Below are 22,325 nucleotides of genomic sequence, written 5' to 3'. Positions count from 1 at the left end.
TAATAATAATAAAAAAAATATATAAAAAAAATAATTTATTATTTATACCTCGCCCATCTGGCTGAGTTTCCTCAGCCACTCTGGGCGGCTTCCAATCAAGTGTTAAAAACAATACAGCATTATTATTATTAATATTATTCCTAGCCGAGACCCTTCTTATGGAAAGCCACTTCCGCGATAAACAAGGAGGTGGGGTTGCGGGCGTCACGCCCTTCCCCACATTCGCGGAGGCTGGCTCCAGCCACCGCAATACCTAAGGGAATCCCCAGCCACATCATACCCCGGGCCAGCCAATCAGCTGGCTCCGGGGGTGGGGCCTCGGCTATTTAAACCGGCTACAGCCGAGGCTCCTCCTCTTTTCTCCCGCTGCAGCTGACCCGGTTTTCCCGCCCATCCCACCCTCTTTTTAGGCTAGGTTCTCTGCCATTGCTATGAACTCCGGTTGGTCGCCGTCAAGGGGCCTGGTAGGAATTTTCCCGAATGACGGATTGGCTCCGGCCATTTGGTTTTCGCCTACCTCGTAGCAAACCATCACAACTCTTCGGTATTGGTGGTTAGGCATTGGTGGGAGTACTGTCCTATTGTTATGCAAATGAAGGGGGGGAAGGAGCGCTATAACCTTCCCCCAAGCAAGGGTACAGGATTCTGGGGGGCGTGGCCTTGTCCTAAGCCTAAGGAGGTGTGGGCCCATGGCACACCCCCATGCGGTGACACCTGGGGGAGGTCCTAGTTGACGTGCCTCAGCAGGACTCCTCCCACTGGTGATTAACCCTTCTGGCCTCTAGCCAGTTAGTAGTTAGGACCAATGCCTAAGACAATACCACTCAATTCCTGTAATCAGTAAAGTTGTGGCCTAATTTGACCCATTAACCTGAATTCTTGTGTCCTGTGTCTTTATTTCCTCGGGGGGGGGAGGCAGGAACTCGCCACACAATATTCCCTTGCGTATGAAGACACAGATGGAAAAGGCTTAGGGAAACAGTATTTTGAGGAGGAGAAGGAACAGTAGGACTTTCTTTCGAGTAAACTTGCATAGGATCCAGCTTCAAAGAGAATGGAAGTAAAAGAATTACCGTATTTTTTGCACCATAACACTCACTTTTTTCCTCCTAGAAAGTAAGGGGAAATGTCTGTGCGTGTTATGGAGGGAATGCCTACGAGTGGCATGTCTACGGATTTTCCTCCTCTAAAAACAACGTGCGTGTTATGGTCGGGTGCGTGTTATAGAGCGAAAAATACGGTAAACATACTGATTGGGGGGAAAGCCATGTTGTACCCAAAGAGGAATCTTGACTTGTTTTTTTTTTATGAAACAAACAAAACCCTTCAGTCTTTGAGCTGCAAAAAAAAAAAAAAAAAAGTTAGCGGGTGTTCATACAATGGAGTTCTCTGCTTGGAAACCCAGAGAGCAATCTTGCAACCACAGCTTTGAGAATGCAGGAATGGACACTTTGAATGGTGCTGCCAGTGCTCCGAGGCTGCCACAGGGATGGAATGAGAAGCCATATTTAGAATCAATGCAAAATATGGGCAGGAAAGGGGTTCCCCGGGTCTGCAAAACTGAATTTCCAAACCACTGTTGGCTACGATCAATGCTTCATTCACAGTCCTGGAGCAAATATGCATTGTGAAATAACAGCTATCCTTCAAACAGGGAGGGCAGGAATTGCCCTTATCTGAATTTTGCAATGCAGTTGGCCGACTGAATATTGTGTGCAAAAAAAATTAGGGCAGTGTGCGCTTTGTGGTGCATGCACTGGTGAAAACAACCTGACGCCCTATCATATTAAAAAATGTTGCTTTGCAAGAAAATGTGTTTGTTAGTCAAACCCAATGCAAACATTTGTATATTAGGAGAAATTTGCACCAGAAATGCTGCCCAGTTTTCACGAGGATATACATATTTCGCTGGGCAGATGAGGAGAACTGAATTTAAAATGAGAAACCAAAATCAACAAGTTCTGATGCATTTTGGATCCACATTTAAGGCGACAATTTACAACTGAAATACACCCAGTCCGATGCAAAACTCTTCCATCCTCTGTGGCAGCCTGCAGTGGGCAGAGATTGGGCACGTGGGGGTGTGTGTCCTGCTATAGCCCCACCCTCACCCACTCCGGTTATGTGTGGGGCAGGCCTAGGGCGGAAGGGGAAGAAGCCAAGAAGGTTTTGATGGAGACTTTTCCCCCCCTCTCCTTTTACTCTCTTTCGGCCCAGATACCATGACAAGCAAGACGTGACCAGCAATTTCCTGGGGGCCATGTGGCTGATCTCCATAACCTTCCTCTCCATCGGCTACGGGGACATGGTCCCACACACTTACTGCGGGAAAGGAGTCTGCCTGCTCACTGGGATTATGGTAAGGTACCATCTTTCCTGCAGGTGCACAGATTACCCTTTGTTTCTTACATTTCCCTGTTCTTCCTTCCCTGTATGTTCTGCCTTTCAGCTTGTAAGTCTTCTTTTTTCCTCTTCCCTCCCTGTACCTCTTTCCTTTCATGCCATGCCTTTCAGAGACTGCCTAGCTTTAATTTAAGGTGTAGGTCAGTGATTTAAAACAACAACAACAACAACATGGTGCCTGTGAAGTTAACTCTTTATTCAAAACAGCGCAGGCTTGGTGACCCAAGCAACTCTTCCCAGTAGGTCTTGCCCCAATGAGGCAGTTGCAAGTAATGAAGGTCCCCACCTTCCCACAGCCACCTGACTCCTCTCCAGGGTTTTTCTCAAGCAGTTGCAAACCGAGGCTGGATTGACACTGACCTGTCATTAGAGATGACTGGGTTACAGACGCTAACCCAGAAATAGTACCTCGGGTTAAGAACTTTGCTTCAGGATGAGAACAGAAATCACGCAGCAGTGGTGGCAGCAGGAGGCCCCATTAGCTAAAGTGGTGCTTCAGGTTAAGAACAGTTTCAGGTTAAGTACGGACCTCCGGAACAAATTTCTTAACCTGAGTTAACGAAGTTCTTAACCCGTGGTACCACTGTATAAGATTTACAGAAGATTGGAAGAAACATACGAATTATTTGAAGAGCAGCTGTAATCAACAAATTACGCTAGCAGGACTACAAGACGTTTTGTAAGGAGAAATGTATGAAGCATTGCAAAGTAGAGGAAGAATAGAGATATTAGTTATGATCTAAATGTAATTGTGGAAGTAAGAAATGTGTATTTAGTGAATAGATTGGAAAATTTTCAGATGTGATTGATGGAAGTAAAAAAAATACGATATAAGATATGAAAGTATGTTTAATTACTGTTGAAAATGATATGTTGAAAAACTAATAAAAAATTATTTTAAATATATATATATAAGTCCACCCCTTAGAGATTTTGGTAATTGGATGGCATGTTACTAATTTAAATGAAAATATGGAGCACACTGCAGTGTCCTTGGATATGGCTTACTTCTCCCGCCTCCTTTAGCAGGCAGGCATCCAACTGGTTTGGCTTTCCCTATTCTAACCCACCCTCTTCCTTGTCTTGCAGGGTGCGGGCTGTACAGCTCTCGTGGTTGCCGTGGTCGCCCGAAAGCTCGAACTGACCAAAGCGGAAAAGCACGTCCACAACTTCATGATGGATACACAGCTATCAAAGCGGGTAAGAGGTGCAGCACCCTTGGCCCCGATCCTCAACATAGGCAGAGTGTGGGTCAACCCTTGTTCTGCTCAAGAGTAAATCCATCAAAGGTCATGGACATGAATAACGTGGGTCATCTCCAACGCTGGCCATACTCAGAGTAGACCCATTGAATTCAATGGGCATGAGAACCTGAGGACCATGAATTTCAATGGGTCTCTACACAGAAGATCTTTACTTAGAGGATAATGTAAGGAACAATCTCCTCTACCGCAGTTTTATAAAATGCACCGGATTGTGGTTCCAAAGGTAATTCCTTGTAGCGGCCATTCAGAGAATCAAGACTTGACTCTGTGAAAACAGTAATATTTATTTATTTCATAATATGCATGCACCTCTTAATTGTTTGTTTAAAAGCCCTCAAAGCAGTGTGAGGTGTGTGTGTGTGTGTGTGTGTGTGTATCACAATAAAATGATCCAATAAGGAAAATTAATAGCAATGATTTAAAGTTAAAAATAAATTAAAAACAGATTAAAACTCGCACCACCTTTCTAAATATCTGGATGGCAAAAATCTCTTTAGCAGATGCCAATAAGGGAACTAGGATATCAAAAGGCAGGGAATTCCAAAGTGTAGATGCTGCCACACAAAGAGACCGAGTTCTTAATTAACTCCGAATAGTTAGCTTTCTTAAGACACGGGTGCAACTTAGCATCTTCACAAACAATCCTTCACGGGGTCAAACTTGGATTGGTTGGTGATAATTGAGAGCTATCGCAATGGGAGCAAGGTAGGATTGGTAAGAGACTGTGTCGTCACGAACTCCAGAGAGCCTGTTTTTTGGAAGAGCGCCGCTCACCACCTCAGACTTCTCCTGCCTGTCTGATGCCCATCTCCTTTTCTTTCCCCCTTAACCTCTTTCCCTCCCCAACCCCCCAGGTGAAGAATTCTGCCGCCAACGTACTCAGGGAAACGTGGCTGATCTACAAGCACACCAAGCTGGTGAGGAAGATTGACCATGCCAAAGTACGGAAACACCAGCGTAAGTTCCTCCAAGCCATCCATCAGTAAGTCAAACATGTTTACCTGCTTCAACCCCCCCCCCAGTGCCTGCTGCTTCCTGCTCCCACCCACCCACCCTCCATCCCCCTGTTTTGTTGTCCAGGTCTCTCCCTGATTTGGGGGTCCCTGCCTGAAAGGAGGAGAATCCGCTCCACTAATTACAATCCACCGTTCAATCGTTGCAAAAATCTGCTGCTAGCTGGGGGTGGCATTGGGTTGTTATACAAAACCTACCCATATCGTGTGGGAATGTTCAGGGATGCAGGAGAGGATATATTGTCTGATTATAGCCTTTCCAACTTGTGTTAACAAGTTCACAATTTAGCAGAGTAACATTCCCCTTTTTAAACTCGCAGCGGATGCGTTTGCTCAGGCTCGCTAAAGCCTCTATAATAACTGTTCTGGTATTTTCCCCTTATTCCCTCATAAAAGATAAGACACGACACAGTCTTCTATGAAAGTATAAAAAGAGTTTACTCACATTCTGTTCACAATCGGATCCCAGAAGGCAGACTTAGCTTAGAAAAGTAACAGACACCTGGAAACTATCCCATAAAGAGACAGTCCCTTTGTCCTTTCTTGGCTGGAGGCCAAGAGAGCATCTTTGGCTAAGCAGATGTTACTTCTTTGATGCATGTAGTCAAAGAGAGAGAGATGGCTGCCCTGCCCTGTGCTTTTGTTGTTACCTGCACAGGTGAGGCCACGCCCACCTCTAGTCACATGCAGAGGAAGTCTGTCCCAGCCCAGAAGGAAACAGGAAGTTGACCTGCTGGCTGGACAAACATTCCTCCCCAGGTGTAAACATGTTCACTCTAGGAATGTTGTACTTGACTGCTCTTGTGTTTCACATCCCACATATCAGAGGTCTGTGTGGGAATGTTGTGGCTAGTAGGAGAGGATATATTGATTAAATATTATCCTTCCTCACTCACGCTAGTGAGTCAGTAGCAGAGTCCATTTTCCCCAGTATATTGCAAGAAGCTAGTTGGTAGATTTGTTTGGATCTCTTTAAGCAGTCCAATCTGGCTTGTCCAGACTGGGTTCAATCCTGGTAAATTCCCCTTTATTCCCTCTTACAACAATAAGGACCACAACAGTTCTTTTAAAAGTAATGATAAGAAGTTTACTTACATTCAGTTCACTGTATGATCCTGAAGGCAGGCTTTAGCTTTTAGCTGCAGAAGAGAGTTTATCCCATATGTGCTGCTGGCTGAGAGCCAGCAGAAAACAAAAAGACATCAAGAGAACATCATCAAGAGAAGCAAGAGAAGGAAGATGGCTGCGTGACCAGCCCTTTTATGGGGTCTCCTAGAGCCACGCCCATCTACCTGGTCACACGCAGGGGGAGGAAGCTCCAGACCAGGTCACAGGAAGTCCTCCTGGCTGGAGCAACATCCCCCTGTGTGTCCACTCTGGGCATACAGGAAGTGTTGTATTTGACTGCTTTCTGTGACGTTACATCCCACAGTCTGCACTGCTTTGATTTGGAGCCACATACTGGCCTTGTCCACATCCAGGTATTGCCGTTGCTCCCTTGGAGAAGACTCAAGAAACCATAACTGTTATGGGAAAGGTTAGGTTCATTCTGTGGGAATGTTCAGGGAGGCAGGAGAGGATATATTGCTTAATTATTTCCTTCCCAACTTGTGTTAACAAGTTCTATCATTTAGCAGAGTAACATTCCCCCTTTAAAATTTGTACAGCGGATAACGTCTTTGCCAGGCTTGTATAAGTCTCTAAAATAAGTTTCCTTGTAATTCCCCTTTATTCCCTCATAAAACAGACATGACACAGTCTTGTATAAAAGTATAAAAGAGTTTACTCACACACATTCTGTTCACAGATGGATCCCAGAAGACAGACTTAAGTTACAAAATATATACACCTGGAATCTATCCCATAAGGAGATAGTTCCTTTGTCCTCTCTTGGCTGTAAGCCAAGATGCCAAGAGAGCATCTCAGGCTAAGAAGATGTTGCTTCTTCAAGGAATGGAGTTAGAGAGATGGCTGCCTCCCCTGTGCTGTTTTGTTACCTGCACCGGTGAGGTCACACCCACCTCTGGTCACATGCAGAGGAAGTCTGTCCCAGCCCAGGAGGAAACAGGAAGTTCCGACTGGCTGGTCCAGACATCTCCTTTTAGGTTCACTCTAGGAATGTTGTATTTGGCTGCTCTGTGTTTCACATCCCACACATCCGAATATAACAATGTAGAGCAACGGTTGCCATACTTTTGTGGGGGGGACCTCACCCACTTGCTTCCACAAATGCACCCTTAAAGCCTTCTACCTCTACCATACAAAAAGCAGAACAGCGCTTTGCACAAACCACTAATAGCGGGGTGGGAGAGTTTAAAAATAAAATCACATCTGGTAAGCAATGTGTCCCTTTGGTTCCCATAGTACATGGGAAGACGAGTCTAAAAAGTCCAGGACACAAATTTTCACGGCCCTCTAGTGAATACGATGGCTCATTTACCAGAAGCAATGCATTTCACATGCTCCGATATTTCTCCCGTGAAAATAGGGACGTCCTAAGGGACGTGGGTGGTGCTGTGGGTAAAACCTCAGCGCCTAGGACTTGCTGATCGTATGGTCGGCGGTTCGAATCCCCGCGGCGGGGTGAGCTCCCATCCTTCGGTCCCAGCTCCTGCCCACCTAGCAGTTCGAAAGCACCCCCAATTGCAAGTAGATAAATAGGTACCGCTTTATAGCGGGAAGGTAAATGGCGTTTCCGTGTGCTGCGCTGGTGCTGGCTCGCCAGAGCAGCTTCGTCACGCTGGCCACGTGACCCGGAAGTGTCTCCGGACAGCGCTGGCCCCCGGCCTCTTAAGTGATATGGGCGCACAACCCTAGAGTCGGACACGACTGGCCCGTATGGGCTGGGGTTTCTTTACCTTTAAGGGAAAACGGGGCATTCCAGGATCAAATCAGAAACCAGGGCGGCTTCTGTAAATTTGGGACTGTCCCTGGAAAATAGGGGGACTTGGAGTGTCTGATGTTTGGTGTTAACTTTGGAAGTATCTACTTGATTCTGACCAAACATAGCCTCTCAGAGCAAAATATACATAGGAGACTTGGTTTGGGAAAGTAGCTGTATCTGGGGTAAGGCAATATTGCCGCTGGTTGTGTGACATTAGACAAGGATATAGATACATGCAAGAAATTGCAAGCTTCTTCTGCATCATGGTCAGCGAGTCTGATAAAAAAAACACATGCCCCATATCTAGATTTCCTAACCCAACCCAAGTCTAGAAGAGCAGCTTCTGTTTACCTTCCAAGATCCTGGACAGCACCTTTGCCAGATTTTCGGTCAAGGACAGCTGCCGCCTTCGCCACACAGACTTTCATGTGTTTCAAACCATTTGTGTTTTTCAAATCCCCCTCCCATATCCGTGTTAACCATCTGCTTGTGTGCATCGATGCAACATGGGAAGAAGAGGGAGATGTGTTGGTGTGGTGGCACGCACAATTGCACGTCAAGGTTCCCTCGCTTCCCCTTGCGTCGAAGGCGATCTACGATGAGATGGTTTGCCAGCGAACCAGAGTGTGTGAACTTGCAGAGTTGTGCCGTCAAAATAACCTTGAGGCGACAAGATTGTGGGTCCCTGGCTTTCGTTTACTGTGTTTTACATGCAGTGTGTTATCAGTAATGTTAAGTTGTGGGTGAACATATCAGACGACACAGCGATTCTTCAAACAGCTCTTGTTTATTCACAGGCCAGGACAGAACTGAACTGAAGTGTTCAGCCAGCCTGCTTATATAGAGCTCCAGTACAACGTTACTGTAACAACTTTCTAAAACTATCCAATCACTGAATGTCACTTTCGATCCCTTATTTGCATAACTATCTACAGTATCCCCCTGCTGGCCCAGGGTGAGAACTTCAGTACATAACAAGTAATGTCGGGGCAAGGGTGGGTGGCTGAGGGAGAGAGAGAGAGAGAGGTGTAACCAAACTGACAGAGCCGGAATTGGTGGCGCTCTCAAGAGTTTAACGCTTTTCCCAGCTCAGCCAACCAGTGCCGGTGATACTGACCTAGACGGATTGGTGGTTTAGCTCACTGGAAGGCAACTTCCTTTGTGAACAAAGGACCTGAATCTTACTTGGTCCCCCAGCTCAGTAGTCTTCCATACAGTAGGATGCAAGTTCAATCGCATGCCTTCCAACATTTCCCCGATGAAAACAGGGACGTCCTAAGGGAAAGCGGGACATTCCAGGGTCAGATCAGAAACCAGGACGGCTTTTGTAAACCCAGGACTGTCCCTGGAAAATAGGGACACTTGGATGCTTAAATATACATTCCCAAAAAAGCCTGAAGAACTATTGCTAGGTTTGATAGGAGAAGATATTAAGAAGATGGACCAAAGATTATATACCGTATTTTTTGCTCTATAAGACGCACCAGACCACAAGACGCACCTAGTTTTTGGAGGAGGAAAACAAGACAAAAAAATTCTGAATCTCAGAAGCCAGAACAGCAAGAGGGATCGCTGCACAGTGAAAGCAGCAATCCCTCTCACTGTTCTGGGTTCTGGGATAGCTGCGCAGCCTGCATTCGCTCCATAAGACGCACACACATTTCCCCTTACTTTTTAGGAGGAAAAAAGTCTTATAGAGCAAAAAATACGGTATTTATGCTACGACAGCTGCCAGAGTTTCGATAGCCCAAAAATGGAAAACGCAGGAGATACCAACTGTGAAGGAGTGGCAGACAAAGTTGGTCGAATACGCGGAATTAGCAAAACCGACCCATAGGATTCGTAGTCAGGAGGAAACAAAGTACCAAAAAGAATGGAGTAAATTTACGGTCTATATAAGTGAGAACTGTAGAAATTTGAAGACGTTAGCAGGACTGAAATAAATCTTATGTCATGGTTTAGTTATCATTAAGGAACTGTGGATTAGTGATTGGAATAAGAAAACCTGCGGAAGGGAAGTCAACTGCTGTACGGAGCGTAAAGTAAGGCAGATGTAAAAAGATTTGAAATATTTGTGTATTTTGTTGGTGTTGGTGTATTTGAAATGAAAACTTGATTTAAAAAAAGCATTTTTAAAAAAGGAAAAGGAAATAGGGACACTTGGAGGGTCTTCATGGCATCGCCATGGAGAGATGGAAATCTCTGGCTGCCAGTCAGTGCAGGCAGTATTGAACTAGATGGAGTGGGGAAGCGGGTCTGGCTCTGTATAAGACGAATTCCTATATTCCTGTGCATAAGAGGGAGTCGCTGGCAGTGCCCCCCCCCCCCCGGTTAGTGTGTGCTGGGTTTTCGGCTATTCTCACAACTTCAACCCACAATTTGACCACTCCGGGGTGGGAATCTGTGGGTTCTGGGGAGCAGAGGAGGCAGTGTCTGTCTGGCGGTGTGACCCCCCCTTCCTATCTCTCATGTTTATTTAAACCTGTGCTGTTGTTTTGTCTCTGTTCCCCCCCCCTCCTCCACCCTGCCCCGCCCTTGCAGAGCCCAGAAGTAAGTTACTGTTCCGCCAGAACTTTTGTTTGAATGCATGGTTTGCCCGTCTTTGTCTCCACCCCTCCGGGAGGCCACAACGCCGGCCCCATTCAGACACACACGCATGCCCAAGTTACGCACGCAAAGGTGCACATCCCAGCCGCGCTTCACCCCGGCCAGCCCTCGGCTAACCCAAATTTCTCTCCATTTCGAAATGTGGACAGCGAGAGAGAGAGAGAGAGAGAAAAGAGAGAGAGAGAGAGTCAGAAATTTGGGGGTTCGTAGCATGCCAGTCCACTGCCAACTTGCAAATGCCGTGTTTCTCTTCCCTCCCATCTATCTCTCAGCACAAGCTGTTTCCATCTTGCCTGTTGTCTCGCGACGTTGCTCTGATTTAGAGGCCAAGCAACGCGAGGGCTTTCTGGACCCATCCATAAGTGGGAGTGTCATTATGTCTCCATCTCACAGCACCCACATAGACCCTCCTGCCTGTATCGGGAAGTTTTCAATGTTTGACGTTTTACTATGTTTCCATAAGTGCTGTCAGCAGCCCAGAGCAGCTGGGGGAACCCAGCCAGCTTGGCAGGGTATAAATAATAACATTATTATTATTAAACTGCTCCCTCCAATGTCATCATTGCTCTGCCCATCACAGCCTGGCAGATCCCATCTGAATTATTATTATTATTATTCTGAAGGTAAACGGCATTTCCGTGTGCCCTGGCGCTTGTCATGGTGTCCTGTTGTGCCGGAAGCGGTTTAATCCTGCTTGCCACATGACCTGGAAAAGCTGTTTGTGGGCAAACACCGGTTCCCTTGGCCTGAAAGCGGAGATGAGCGCCGAACCCCCTAGTCGAATTGGACTGGACTTAACCACCCAGGGGTGCTTCACCTTTAGCTATTGCTATTATGATTATTATAGCCCTCACTTCCGCAGGCCACAACCATGTAAACTCAACATTTAAAAAAGCACAATCAAAACCGCAACAGGTGTGTCGAGATAATGCAGCACATTTTCCACATGTGACAAAAGCTGCGCAATGAAGGTGCCTTGTAGATCTCTGTGGGGAGGGAGATACGCAGTGCAGGGGCCGCCACAGAGAAGGCAATCTTTCTCCCCAAACTGCCACCCCACCAAAAAAAAAAAAGACTTCTGCAGGCAAGAGGGCCACCTGTGCTGTGTTTTCCATTAGCAACAATGGCTATGCACTGTCTAGACAGTAATGCTAGTTGCTAGAAACCCAAGGGAAGGGCGAGTTGGTTCTGTGTTTGAGTCCTGGTTGAGAGTCTCCCATAATGGGCATCTGGTTGGTCTCTTCTTATGTTCTTAACACATGAGAGTCCTCAGTCTCTCAGATATTTGGGACCTGAGTCGTTTAAGGGCTGTAAACATAGTGTGAGCATCTTCAAATAACTCAGGGAATGTGAGATGATTCTCTCTCCCGCCCCACCATTGCTTTCCCAATTTCCTGATAAGCCAGGCTGGGAAAAATCCATTGAATCCATCCTTCGGGCTGCCACAGGAGTGTGCCAGTCAGTAATCACACAGTTCAAAGGTGGAGTTAACTCGTTATTAGCAAAAACACCATCTCTACAGACTTGGCTGAGTTCCAGGCCTGATGAGGAGAGCATCTCATTTCCGGTGGTCGTCCTCCATAAAATTCAGTTGCTGAAACTGAAAGTCCCCACCCCCTCCTCTCCAGGGCTTTCCCTCCAAGCAATCAGAGACTGCTCCTGTCATCAGTCAACCTCTTCTCCACCCTTTTCATGCCTCTGCTGGTTCTGGGAGACAAGCAGGGAGGAGATCTGGTTGCAGCACCTTCCCTGCCCTGATGCCCTTTAGAAGAGACATCCATCCAGTTTGCATTTTCATGCAAATATGACCTGATCCGTGCCCCAAAACCAATATGCGAGCCAAGAAGACAGCTCTCAGGTTGAATCAAACTAATATTTAAAAGTCCCTAAAAGTGGTAAGGGGCCTCTAAATTTTCTAGTGGGGTGAAAACCCAACAGGAGTTCTCAAAAGCTGAGTAGCTGACCTCCGAGGCTCAGCTGAGACAGGAAGGTCTTCTCCAGTCCCCCAAAAACCTAGAGGTGGAGGGTCACTCCATGCTGAGAGAGGGCTCTTCTCTAAGCTGTCTCCACCCAAGCCAATGGCCTCGTGTCATTGGCTCCCTGCATGCCTGGGTGTGTGTGTGTTTGGATCCAGCAAGGTTGGATCTGGAATTGTGTGCATGTCTGTCTACGGTGATGGTGGGATCTCTTTCTCTCATCTCCTGTCTGTTCCACCTGCAGACCGCTGCTTCGTGCAACCCCAACCTCCTGCCCGCCTCCCCACATCTTTAATTCCCGCTATCGTTTTTGCTTTCCAGATTGAGGAGCGTGAAAATGGAACAGAGGAAGCTCAACGACCAGGCAAACACCCTGGTGGATTTGTCAAAGGTGAGCCACGCCTGGGTGACGGAAACATCAAGCAATTTTTGGGTCTCTGCTTGAAGTAGTCACCTTGGATTGGGGAAGGGGCTCAATGCCAGTGGTTGGCAAGGTTTATTCCGTCTGCGCAGACACAATTTTTGGCATCTGCACATGCGCAGATGCGCTTTCTGGCACTGCGGAAGCGAGTCCTCATGCCACAATGCGCCGGTTTAGCGCAGCACGTGGGGACTCACCAAGCTGGCGGCTCAGTTCGGGGGTGGCTCATGGGCCAGTTAAACGACCCCTGTGGGCTGCTTGTGGCTCACGGGCCTTAGGTTGCCTACTACTGTTCAATGCAATTCTTATCAAAGGTAAAGTGATCCCTGACCACTAGGTCCAGTCGTGACCGACACTGGGGTTGTGGTGCTCATCTCGCTTTATTGGCCAAGGGAGCCGGCGTACAGCTTCCGGGTCATGTGGCCAGCAGGACTAAGCCGCTTCTGGCGAATCAGAGCAGCGCACGGAAACGCTGTTTACCTTCCCGCCGGAGTGGTACCTATTTATCTACTTGCACTTGGTGCTTTCGAACTGCTAGGTTGGCAGGAGCAGGGACCGAGCGACGGGAGCTCACCCCGTCATTGCGGGGATTCGAACCGCCGACCTTCTGATCGGAAAGTCCTAGGCTCTGTGGTTTAACCCACAGCGCCACCCGCGTCCTCCTTATCAAAGGGAGCCAGCCCTTTATTCAGAACCATGAAGACTAGGCTCTTGCTTTACTTATAAGGGGAAGTTGCAGCATCTGTTCTACAGGGAAAAGGTCCCAGGTTTAATCCCTGATATCGGAAGGGTCTGGGAATGTCCCCCTGCTTGAAACCCTGGAGAGCTGTTACCTGTCAGTGGAAATATTGAGCTGGATCAGTGGTTCCCAAAATGGACAGAGGAAGGACAGAGGTACGAAGGAAGGAAGGAAGGAAGGAAGGAAGGAAGGAAGGAAGGAAGGAAGGAAGGGGATGGGCTGGATGAGAGGCACCAGCTTTGGAACACCCTAGGAAACCCTCAGGATAAGAAGGCTCATAGCCAGGGGGCAGAAGAGGTAACAGGGCTTAGTGAGCGGGGAGAGTGTGGCAGAGAGAGGGCCAGAATCAGAAGAAGAAGCAGAGGCTGGAGAGGAGGGAGGCCAAGAGGCAGAGATGATTCAGGTGGATGAAGAGTCCTGGTGGTCTCCCCCTACGGCTGCGACCAGCTCCCCTCCCCCCTGGTCTCCCAGGATGTCAGAGAAATAAGTGGCTAGAGCAACCCATTCAGATGGGTGGGGTATAAATAATAATAAATTATTACTATAAACAAGCAGGACCGGGGTGCTGGTAAGGATGAGGTTTTGGAGCCATCCTGCTCTCTTCCGGTGCAGCGACCACCAACCCTTTCCCCCTTTCCTCTCCCTTCCCGCCAGACGCAGAACGTCATGTACGACATGGTGTCCGAGCTGCAGGAGCGCAACGAGGACCTTGAGAAGCGCATCAGCGCCCTGGAGGGAAAGATCGACATGCTGGGCCTGACTCTGCATGCGCTCCCCAGCCTCGTCAGCCAAGCCATACGCCAGCAGCAGCGGGCCCTGCCCCGCACCTGCGGCACCTCCAACAGCTCCGAACGCTCCTGCTGGACTCCCACCCGCCGGCGGAAGTCTCCCTCCACTGCCCCTCACACATCCTCGGACAGCGGGTGATTCGGGGGGGCGGGCTCGCACACCGGGGGCACCCATGGACTCATATATGGCCATTGTGTGGCCGATTCCCCTCTGAGCTTTTTTCTGGAAAGCCCTGTACACAGACCTCCCCAAGTCCGCTGAGATGGGCCCGTGCCGCGGAAGACTCGTCGGGCACAGAAAACGGATTCCGAACCCGGTTCCAATGTAACATTATGCAAAGCTGGGGATGTTTCTTTTGTTTGTTTGTATGAGGAGAGGGTGGGAGCAGGGCTTTCTTTTCCTCAGCCGGAATTCGCTGGAACTCAGTTCCGGCACCTCTCAGGCGGACGCCATTGCCATTCTAAGAAAACAAAGGGAGGCGTTCATGGTGAGTGCTGGCACCTCTTTTTCTTGAAAAATAGCACTGGGTGGGAGGGGAATCCCATGTAGAAATTGCTCAAATTCACAACAATCCCCTTTTTAAAAAAAGAATCACTTTTCTCCCTACCAACGTCAGCCGTTTGGTCCTTAGCCATGCCCTCCACGGGAGCCATCTTGTTCCACGGTCTCAACATTCAGCCTGGCAAGGGGTGAGACTAGATGGGCCTTTGGTTCCCTTCCAACAGTACGGTTCTATCGTCCTGTGATTCCAAATAGGGACCTCTTAGGCGACAGTCTCCCACTCCACTCGCTCGTTTGCCTTTTCTCTTCCCAAACTGGAGAGAAATGCAGGCAAATGCCCATTTCTCATAAAACTATATATGGATTTAACATGTTTTGGAGCCATACATAAGTGCAAGGGGGTCTGAGGCAGTTGGGACCAGTGGCACATGTGTGCTTTTTTTTTTGCTCTCCTTCCAAATCCCGTTCTGTTTCCTGGAAGAAAGAATAAGACCTGTTTTAAAGCAGGAGCAGAGACCTCATCCCAAGGGCCCCATTTGCTGCTGGTAGGGCTTCCGGGGGCCACATGCCACTGTTGGGTGAGGCCAGGGGAGGAGTGAGTGGATAGAGCAATTGATGCAAAGTTTACTTTTATGCAATTTGCTGGTTTCTACGCACACTACATCCAGACATGCAAGGGGCATCATCAAAATTAAAGGATGTATCCTGGGCAGACAAAAACACTCAAGCAAGGTGCAGAACGAGGGTCAATGAGGGGAGAGTTCCAGGGGCCAAATGGAGAGGCTTGGAGGGCCACATCCATCCCCTGGACCAGAGGTTCTCCACCCCCTGTTATAAAGAAATAAATATTGTGGGCTGTATCTAATGTTAATCCAGCTCAGAGTAAACTCACTGAAATTAATGAGCAATGAGCAAGCCCATTCGCTTCAAGAGGTCTAGATAGTTGGAGCCAACCCAGGGGTGCAGCATGGAGGTGCATTTGCCCCAGGCGCACAATTTTTGAGGGGGCACAAACGAGGCACCCCCATGCAGGCAGTGTGGCCTGGCCCAGCACTCCTCTGTGCCTGCCATGGGCTGTGTCATCTGGCTGGGCTCCCCACTGCATGGGCAGGCAGGCGGCTCAGTGTGACCCGGGCACTGGCAACTGCCACTACGCCACTGAGATGTCCCACCAGGCACCTATTGGCTAGTGCCTGTAACATCAATAGTGGCACACAATTCCTAACCTGATCCCCACATCCGCACAATAGCAGGTTTGTTAACAGCTTTTAAAGGGTTCTTTTATTATTACTTAATTATTATTTTTTTAAAAAGTAAGGTGATACTGAAAAGGGGGGGGGGGAATCTAATGTCAGAAAGAGACAGAACATTCCACTTTCCCCCAATAATAGAGCAAATGGCTTCTGGGTTCGAAAAACCTGTAAAATCAAATAATAAGGCTACAGGCCTCTCCTTACTCACCCAAGCAAGCTCACTGTCTCCTGTAAGATCCTATAAAATCCGTGGCACCAACACACCAAAGGGAGCTCTTGCTGATGCAATTCCAAATGTAATTTAAAGGGGGGTGACAGCAGCCCTTTGCACATGGGCAGTTGAAGCGATGTTACATTGGAAATCAGCCCATCTCAACTGGGCGAAGTCATGTCTCCTGTCTCCAATACAAGGTCATTGGGCAGAAATCGGTGGGTGTGGGGCTTTGGTGTCCTGCCTTTGTGACTCAGTGGACGCACAAAACGTTTCTGGGGTCTTCCAAACATGTGTTCTCCTCCTCTTTTGTAATCTAACCGCCCTGTTTCCTCTCATACGCACACAAACACATTCCTCCTGCTTTTGTTTCGAAGACTTCCGGTTTGATCTCTTAAAACACTGTGCTTCTTTCTAGCTCTTGAATCGATCGATCGATTGTGAGTGTGTGTGTGTGTTTTGCGGGGAGGGTGGGGAGAGGCTGAAATTTGGTGGTGGGGGGGAGGAGGATTGCAACCCAACCTATTTTATAAGAATTAGGAAAGCACGGAGGATGATCGAAGTTTTGTTTTGTTTTGTTTTTCTATTAAAGGTTCTCTTGATTTCAAATTGGGTTTGGTTTTTAAGGATAGCTTTAAGAACATAGAATCATAGGGGAAATGTAGAGTTGGAATGGACCACGAGGGTCATCTATTCCAACCCCCTGCAATGCAGGAAACCGGCCCAACATGGGTCTCGAACCCACAACCCTGAGATTAAGAGTCTGCTGCTGAGCTACCTGGAGAACATACGACAAGACTTTCTGGTGTGGGGCAAGGCACACGCACATCAGTCTTCTCATGTCCCACCGGTGGGATCTGGGGAGGTTCACAAAGGTGATAAACCTCCCCTTTTATCCCAAGGTAGACCCTTTCTGGATAAAGAGGCTCTACTCAGCTGTCACGGCTGGCAACCATTGCAAGACTTTTCCTGCTCTGTGATATTGTGCACTCCCCTTTTTGGAAAGACGAGTCCTGCAGGATCAGACCATTTGCTCTGGAATCATAGAATCACAGAATGGTAGAGTTGGAAGGGACCACGAAGGTCATCTAATCCAGCCCCCCGGCAATGCAGGAATCTCAGCCAAAGCATCCATGACAGATGGCCATCCAACATCTGATTAAAAACCTTCAAATAAGGAGAGTCCACAAGGGAGTCCAGTCCACTGTCAAACAGCTCTGACTGTCAGAAAGTTCTTCCAGATGTTTAGTCAGAATCTCTTGAAGCCATGGGTTCGAGTGCTACCCTCTGGAGCAGGAGAATCAAGCTTGTTCCCTCTTCCATGTGACAGCCTTGAAGATATTTGAAGATGGCTCTCAGTCTTCTCTTTTCCAGGGTAAACATACCCATATCCTTCAACCGTTCCTCATCAGGCTTGGCTTCTAGAATCCTGTCCTCCAAAGTGGCCTCAGGGCAAATGCAGGCAGTAGCCCTCCCTTCCTGTTGTCCTCAACTCATTCCAGCATCAGTGGTAGACTACTTATAAACAGGGAGTAGTGGCAGACTTGGGGTCTCAAATTTCAGTTGTGCCCCTTGTGACACCAAGGTTCAGGGCTCCCCTACACACACACACCTCTCGCCTTTTATTCTAGACATCATAGTTGCAGCAGCCCCTTTTATTCTTTGTCATGGGCTAACACAGTGACCCACTTGGAAAGGAAGACTGGAGATTTCCATGTTTTTAAGTATCCTTGGAAAGAGCTTTTGCCAACCTAAACCACATGGACCATTTTCTGCCCCAGTGCGAGTGCTAGAAAAGAACGATTCAGCCTTATAGGCTTCTCCCATCAGGGAAAGGTTCGTAGCTCAGTGGCAAATCACCCGTTTGGCATGGCAGAAGTTTTCAGGCTCAATACCTGGTAGTAGGAGTGGGAGAGACAATCCTGAGCTAGATGGACCTGTGCTCTAACAGCTTCCTGAGTTCATTTGAAGAGCGGGCAGAGCTCAGCACATCATGGCTAGTACCTGTAACATCACCAACCCACCTTCTCTCACCCACCATTGATCTCCAGAGCAATTTTGCCACTGGTGGAAAAGGGGGCAAAGGTGTGCAATGAACAACCATTAATATAACCAGTGATGGTTGTTGTTGTGGTTATTATTATTATTATTATTATTATTATTATTATACCCCGCCCATCTGGCTGGGTTTCCCCAGCCACTCTGGGCGGCTTGCAGCACAATCTAAAAACACCAAGCATTAGAAACCTCCCAATACAGAGATGCCTTCAGACGTCTTCTAAAAGTTGTGTAGCTCTTTTATCTCCTTGGCATCTGAAGGGAGGGCGTTCCACAGGGAGGGCGCCACTACCAAGAAGGCCCTGCACCAGGCTAATAATGAAACGAGAGGGAGAACGCGGCAACAAGCAGGTGACGTCCATTAGGAGCAACTGCCACAGAGGCACAGCGAAGCCCACCTGTGCAAGGAGCTTGAACACCACTAGGGCTGAGAGACGCTCTTGTCTGAAACTGTAGCCACTCAGACAGTGCAGTCCGTGCTGGAGCTGGATGCAACAAGGGCATCGAAAGAATAAGCCAGTTTCCAAGGTCCCTATTGCACAAGAACACCATTGAGAACAGAAGCCCTGCATGATCCACAGCTTTTCGTCAAGGCTGAAGGTGCACAACTTTTGTCCAGAGTCATGCAGTCCATAAGAACATGAGAAGAGCCTGTTGGATCAGGGCCCATCTATTTTGGGGAAAAAAACATTTTAAATTAACTTTTCAAATTTTACAAATTCTTTTACACAACCGTCAGAATACATATCTCATCTCCGTTGACCTCCCACCCAACCATCAAGCATACGCTTTAACATAACCGTGATGTTTTTTCCAAATATTCCACAAAACATTGCCGTTCTTCAATAAATGTTTTCTTCGTTCTGTTCTTTAATTCTCAGAGTTCGTCTAACCATCTCAGCATATCCTGTCGTCTTCATAAGCCATTCTTCTTCCATTGGGCTTCCTGTTCTTTCCAATTTTGTGCATGGACTATTCTTGCCGCTGCGGTGGCATACATAAACAAATTAAACAATGCCCTTGGAAGTTGTGGTCCAATGGTACCTAACATAAAGGCCCCAGGTTTCTAGGGGACCACCGCTTTAAACTAGTCTAGCATCCTCTTCTCAGAGTGGCCAGTCAGAAGCCTGTAGGAAACTGTCAAGCACGATCTGAGCACAGGAGCAGCTCTCTCCTCGTGAGGTGCAGAGTGAGTGGTCTTCAGAAGCACTGCAGAGCACAGCTGTCATGGCCAGGAGCCTTCTTTGGGCCTCTCCTCCCCCTCCTCTGTCTGTTGTTGTTTAGCCATTTAGTCGTGTCCACCTCTTCGTGACCCCCTGGACCAGAGCACGCCAGGCACTCCTGTCTTCCACTGCCTCCCGCAGTTTGGTCAGACTCATGTTTGTAGCTTCGAGAACACGGTCCAGCCATCTCATCCTCTGTCATCCCCTTCTCCTTGTGCCCTCCATCTTTCCCAACATCAGGGTCTTTTCCAGGGAGTCTTCTCTTCTCATGAGGTGGCCAAAGTCTTGGAGCCTCAGCTTCAGGATCTGGCCTTCCAGTGAGCACTCAGGGCTGATTTCCTTCAGAATGGAGAGGTTTGATCTGCTTGCAGTCCATGGGACTCTCAAGAGTCTCCTCCGGCACCATAATTCAAAAGCATCCATTCTTCGGCGATTAGCCTTCTTTATGGTCCAGCTCTCACTTCTATACATCACGACTGGGAAAACCATGGCTTGAACTATACAGACCTTTGTTGGCAAGGTGATGTCTCTGCCTCCTCTGTCTAATCCACTTTTAAAGCCATTTGATGGGAGCTGTAGCCGAACCATTTTGGGAAGATGCCATATTGGCGATCCCTGCACTCGTTTGGCATCTCGGAGTTCGCCAGCTCTGTGGATAAACTGATGTTCCCAAAAAAATTTAGTCATAATTGCCCAGGGTCCTCTAAAATGAACTGGGAAGAATTTTGATATGATCCTTAGAAGAAGAGCTCTGTTTAGACCTGTATGCTTGCCTGCCTGCCTGCCTGCCTGCCTGCTTGCTTGCTTGCTTGCATGCGAGAGAGCATAGCTGCCAACGTTTCCCTTTTTTAAAGGGAAATTCCCTTATTCCGAATAGGATTCCTCGCAAGAAAAGGGAAAAGTTGACAGCTATGGAGAGAGAGAGAAAGAGAGACCGTGGAAAGCTGTTTTGGTATTAAGGGCTACCAACTTCAACTTCTTCTTCTTCTTCTTCTTCTTCTTCTTCTTCTTCTTCTTCTTCTTCTTCTTCTTCTTCTTCTTCTTCTTCTTCTTCTTCTTCTCCTCCTCCTCCTCCTCCTCCTCCTTCTCAGTGCTTTTTTTCTGGGGGGTACATAGGGGTAGGCATACCCCTAAACATTTTGTGAATCTGCGTTTGGCCTCATTGAGGGGCAGTATTTCAATATGAGTAGGAAAATGAGAGTACCCCTAAACATTTTTTAAGAAAAAAAGCACTGATTATTATTGTTATTATTATTATTATTATTATTATTATTAAATTTGTATACTGCCCTATACCTGCAGGTCTCAGTGCAGTTACAACATAAAACCACAACATAAAACCACAAAATAATAAACCATATGAAATGACACCCCATCCAGACTTCTCCAGTATTTAGCATTTAACACTGTGGTTTAGTTCATAGGGCTATTCTTAGATACGTCAAGGAGATTTTCCTTCACATTTTTATTCTTTCCTGCAAACGGTGTTGCAAAACAGTTGTTTTGAAAGCTGGGTGTAGCATGGTGGCAAAAAAAAAAAAAAAGAATCAGTTGCCTGAGTGGCCCCTGTTTTGTCCCTGCTCTGCTATGCATTCAGCTCCTCCGCAATTCGGAACTGGGACCAGTGCATCTTTAAGCTCACCCCAGTTTATTTGCACCCCTTCCATGAGACATTGCAGAGGAGTCGCGAGTGCCGTTGCACTGAGATGGTTTTCGGTGCAGCGGTTTTCTAGTGTGCTCAGACTGCACCTGCGTGTCAGTAAGAGGAGAATCAGCCCCCCCAAAAAAGGAGCAGCACACAATTGCATCAGGATTGCTTTATTGTAGTGTTTCACGATCAGTGTGCGTGGAGAAGGGAGGGATGAACCAGGCAGGAAAGAACCAGACGTGGTTGCAAGCAAGGCACACGGAGAAACTCTGGAAATAGCAAAGAAGGGACGTTCCAGGCTTGTTCCACTTTGGAAACGAGGCCAGATCATCTGGGACTCCAAAATCTGAGGCAAATGTCAAGGGAGCATCCCTAGATGAGGCAGAGATCAGAAAAGCCTCATGACTGAATCTTAGCCATGCCGACTCAAGAAGCGTGTCCTACTGAATTTGGTGGGGTGAACATTCAGGTCAATGGGGCTTAGGGTGGCTGTCTCATCTGCTACCTTTTCCAGAGGTGTTGAACTACAATTCCCATCATCCCTGGCGCCTGATGCGAGCCATGATCTACAGCACCTGGAAAGGAGCCACATTGGCAAGCCACGTTCTCTCAGCCTCTGTTTCCCCTGAGCATATTATGGGAGTGATAGCACCAGGCTACCTTGCAGGACCAGTGTAATGATTAGAACAAGAGAATATGTGTGACGAAGCACTTTCATCGTCATTGTCATTGTGTGTGTGTTGGGGGTGGGGTTGTTTCTGTCTTTTATATTTCATGTATGCAATTTTGGGGGACGCCTTTTTAAGGGCTCAGCTGTGGGGATATGGATACTTTTGTATTAGGCAGACAATTAAATAAAACGTTTGAAAGATAAATGGATAAAAGGGTTGGTCATTTATTTAGGCTGCAAACTTTCCATTCATTTCTCTTGTTTGCTCATGGAGCGTTCCCCAGTCTCGCTTTTAGTTAAGGAGAGTTTCAGCAAAACTCAGAGCAAGGGTGGACTTCGCCAATTTTTCAAAATATAGCACCTAGGTAAAGGTAAAGGGACCCCTGACCGTTAGGTCCAGTTGCGGACGACTCTGGGGTTATGGCACTCATCTCGCTTTATTGGCTGAGGGAGCCGGTGTACAGCTTCCAGGTCATGTGGCCAGCATGACTAAGCCACTTCTGGAGAAGCAGAGCAGCGCACGGAGACGTCGTTTACCTTCCCGCCGGAGCAGTACCTACTGTATTTTTCACCCTATAGGACGCACCGTCCCATAAGGCGCACCTAGTTTTTTGGGGGGGAAATAAAGGGAAATAAATTTATTTCCCCCCCAGGCCCGGGCTTC

The 22,325-nt window shown here is 47.7% G+C and overlaps 1 protein-coding gene across 2 annotated transcripts in view; it reads left to right on the top strand.

The window, feature by feature from the left end:
* KCNN1 (potassium calcium-activated channel subfamily N member 1) overlaps positions 1 to 15,902 on the top strand; it is a 78,520-nt gene extending 62,618 nt beyond the window's left edge. For both annotated transcript variants that reach the window (XM_053372500.1, XM_053372501.1), the window contains exons 5-9: positions 2,218 to 2,359; positions 3,493 to 3,603; positions 4,523 to 4,650; positions 12,470 to 12,539; positions 13,963 to 15,902. In XM_053372500.1, coding sequence (XP_053228475.1) covers positions 2,218 to 2,359; positions 3,493 to 3,603; positions 4,523 to 4,650; positions 12,470 to 12,539; positions 13,963 to 14,235 — 724 coding nt within the window. In that variant the 3' untranslated portion in view covers positions 14,236 to 15,902. The remainder of the gene's footprint in view (positions 1 to 2,217; positions 2,360 to 3,492; positions 3,604 to 4,522; positions 4,651 to 12,469; positions 12,540 to 13,962) is intronic.
* The last annotated feature ends 6,423 nt before the right edge of the window (positions 15,903 to 22,325 follow it).

This window comes from Podarcis raffonei, chromosome 18 (assembly GCF_027172205.1).
Source record: "Podarcis raffonei isolate rPodRaf1 chromosome 18, rPodRaf1.pri, whole genome shotgun sequence".
Taxonomy (NCBI): domain Eukaryota; kingdom Metazoa; phylum Chordata; class Lepidosauria; order Squamata; family Lacertidae; genus Podarcis; species Podarcis raffonei.
The sequence above is the reverse complement of the archived record's forward strand: the minus strand, read 5'-3'. Positions and strand labels throughout refer to the sequence as shown.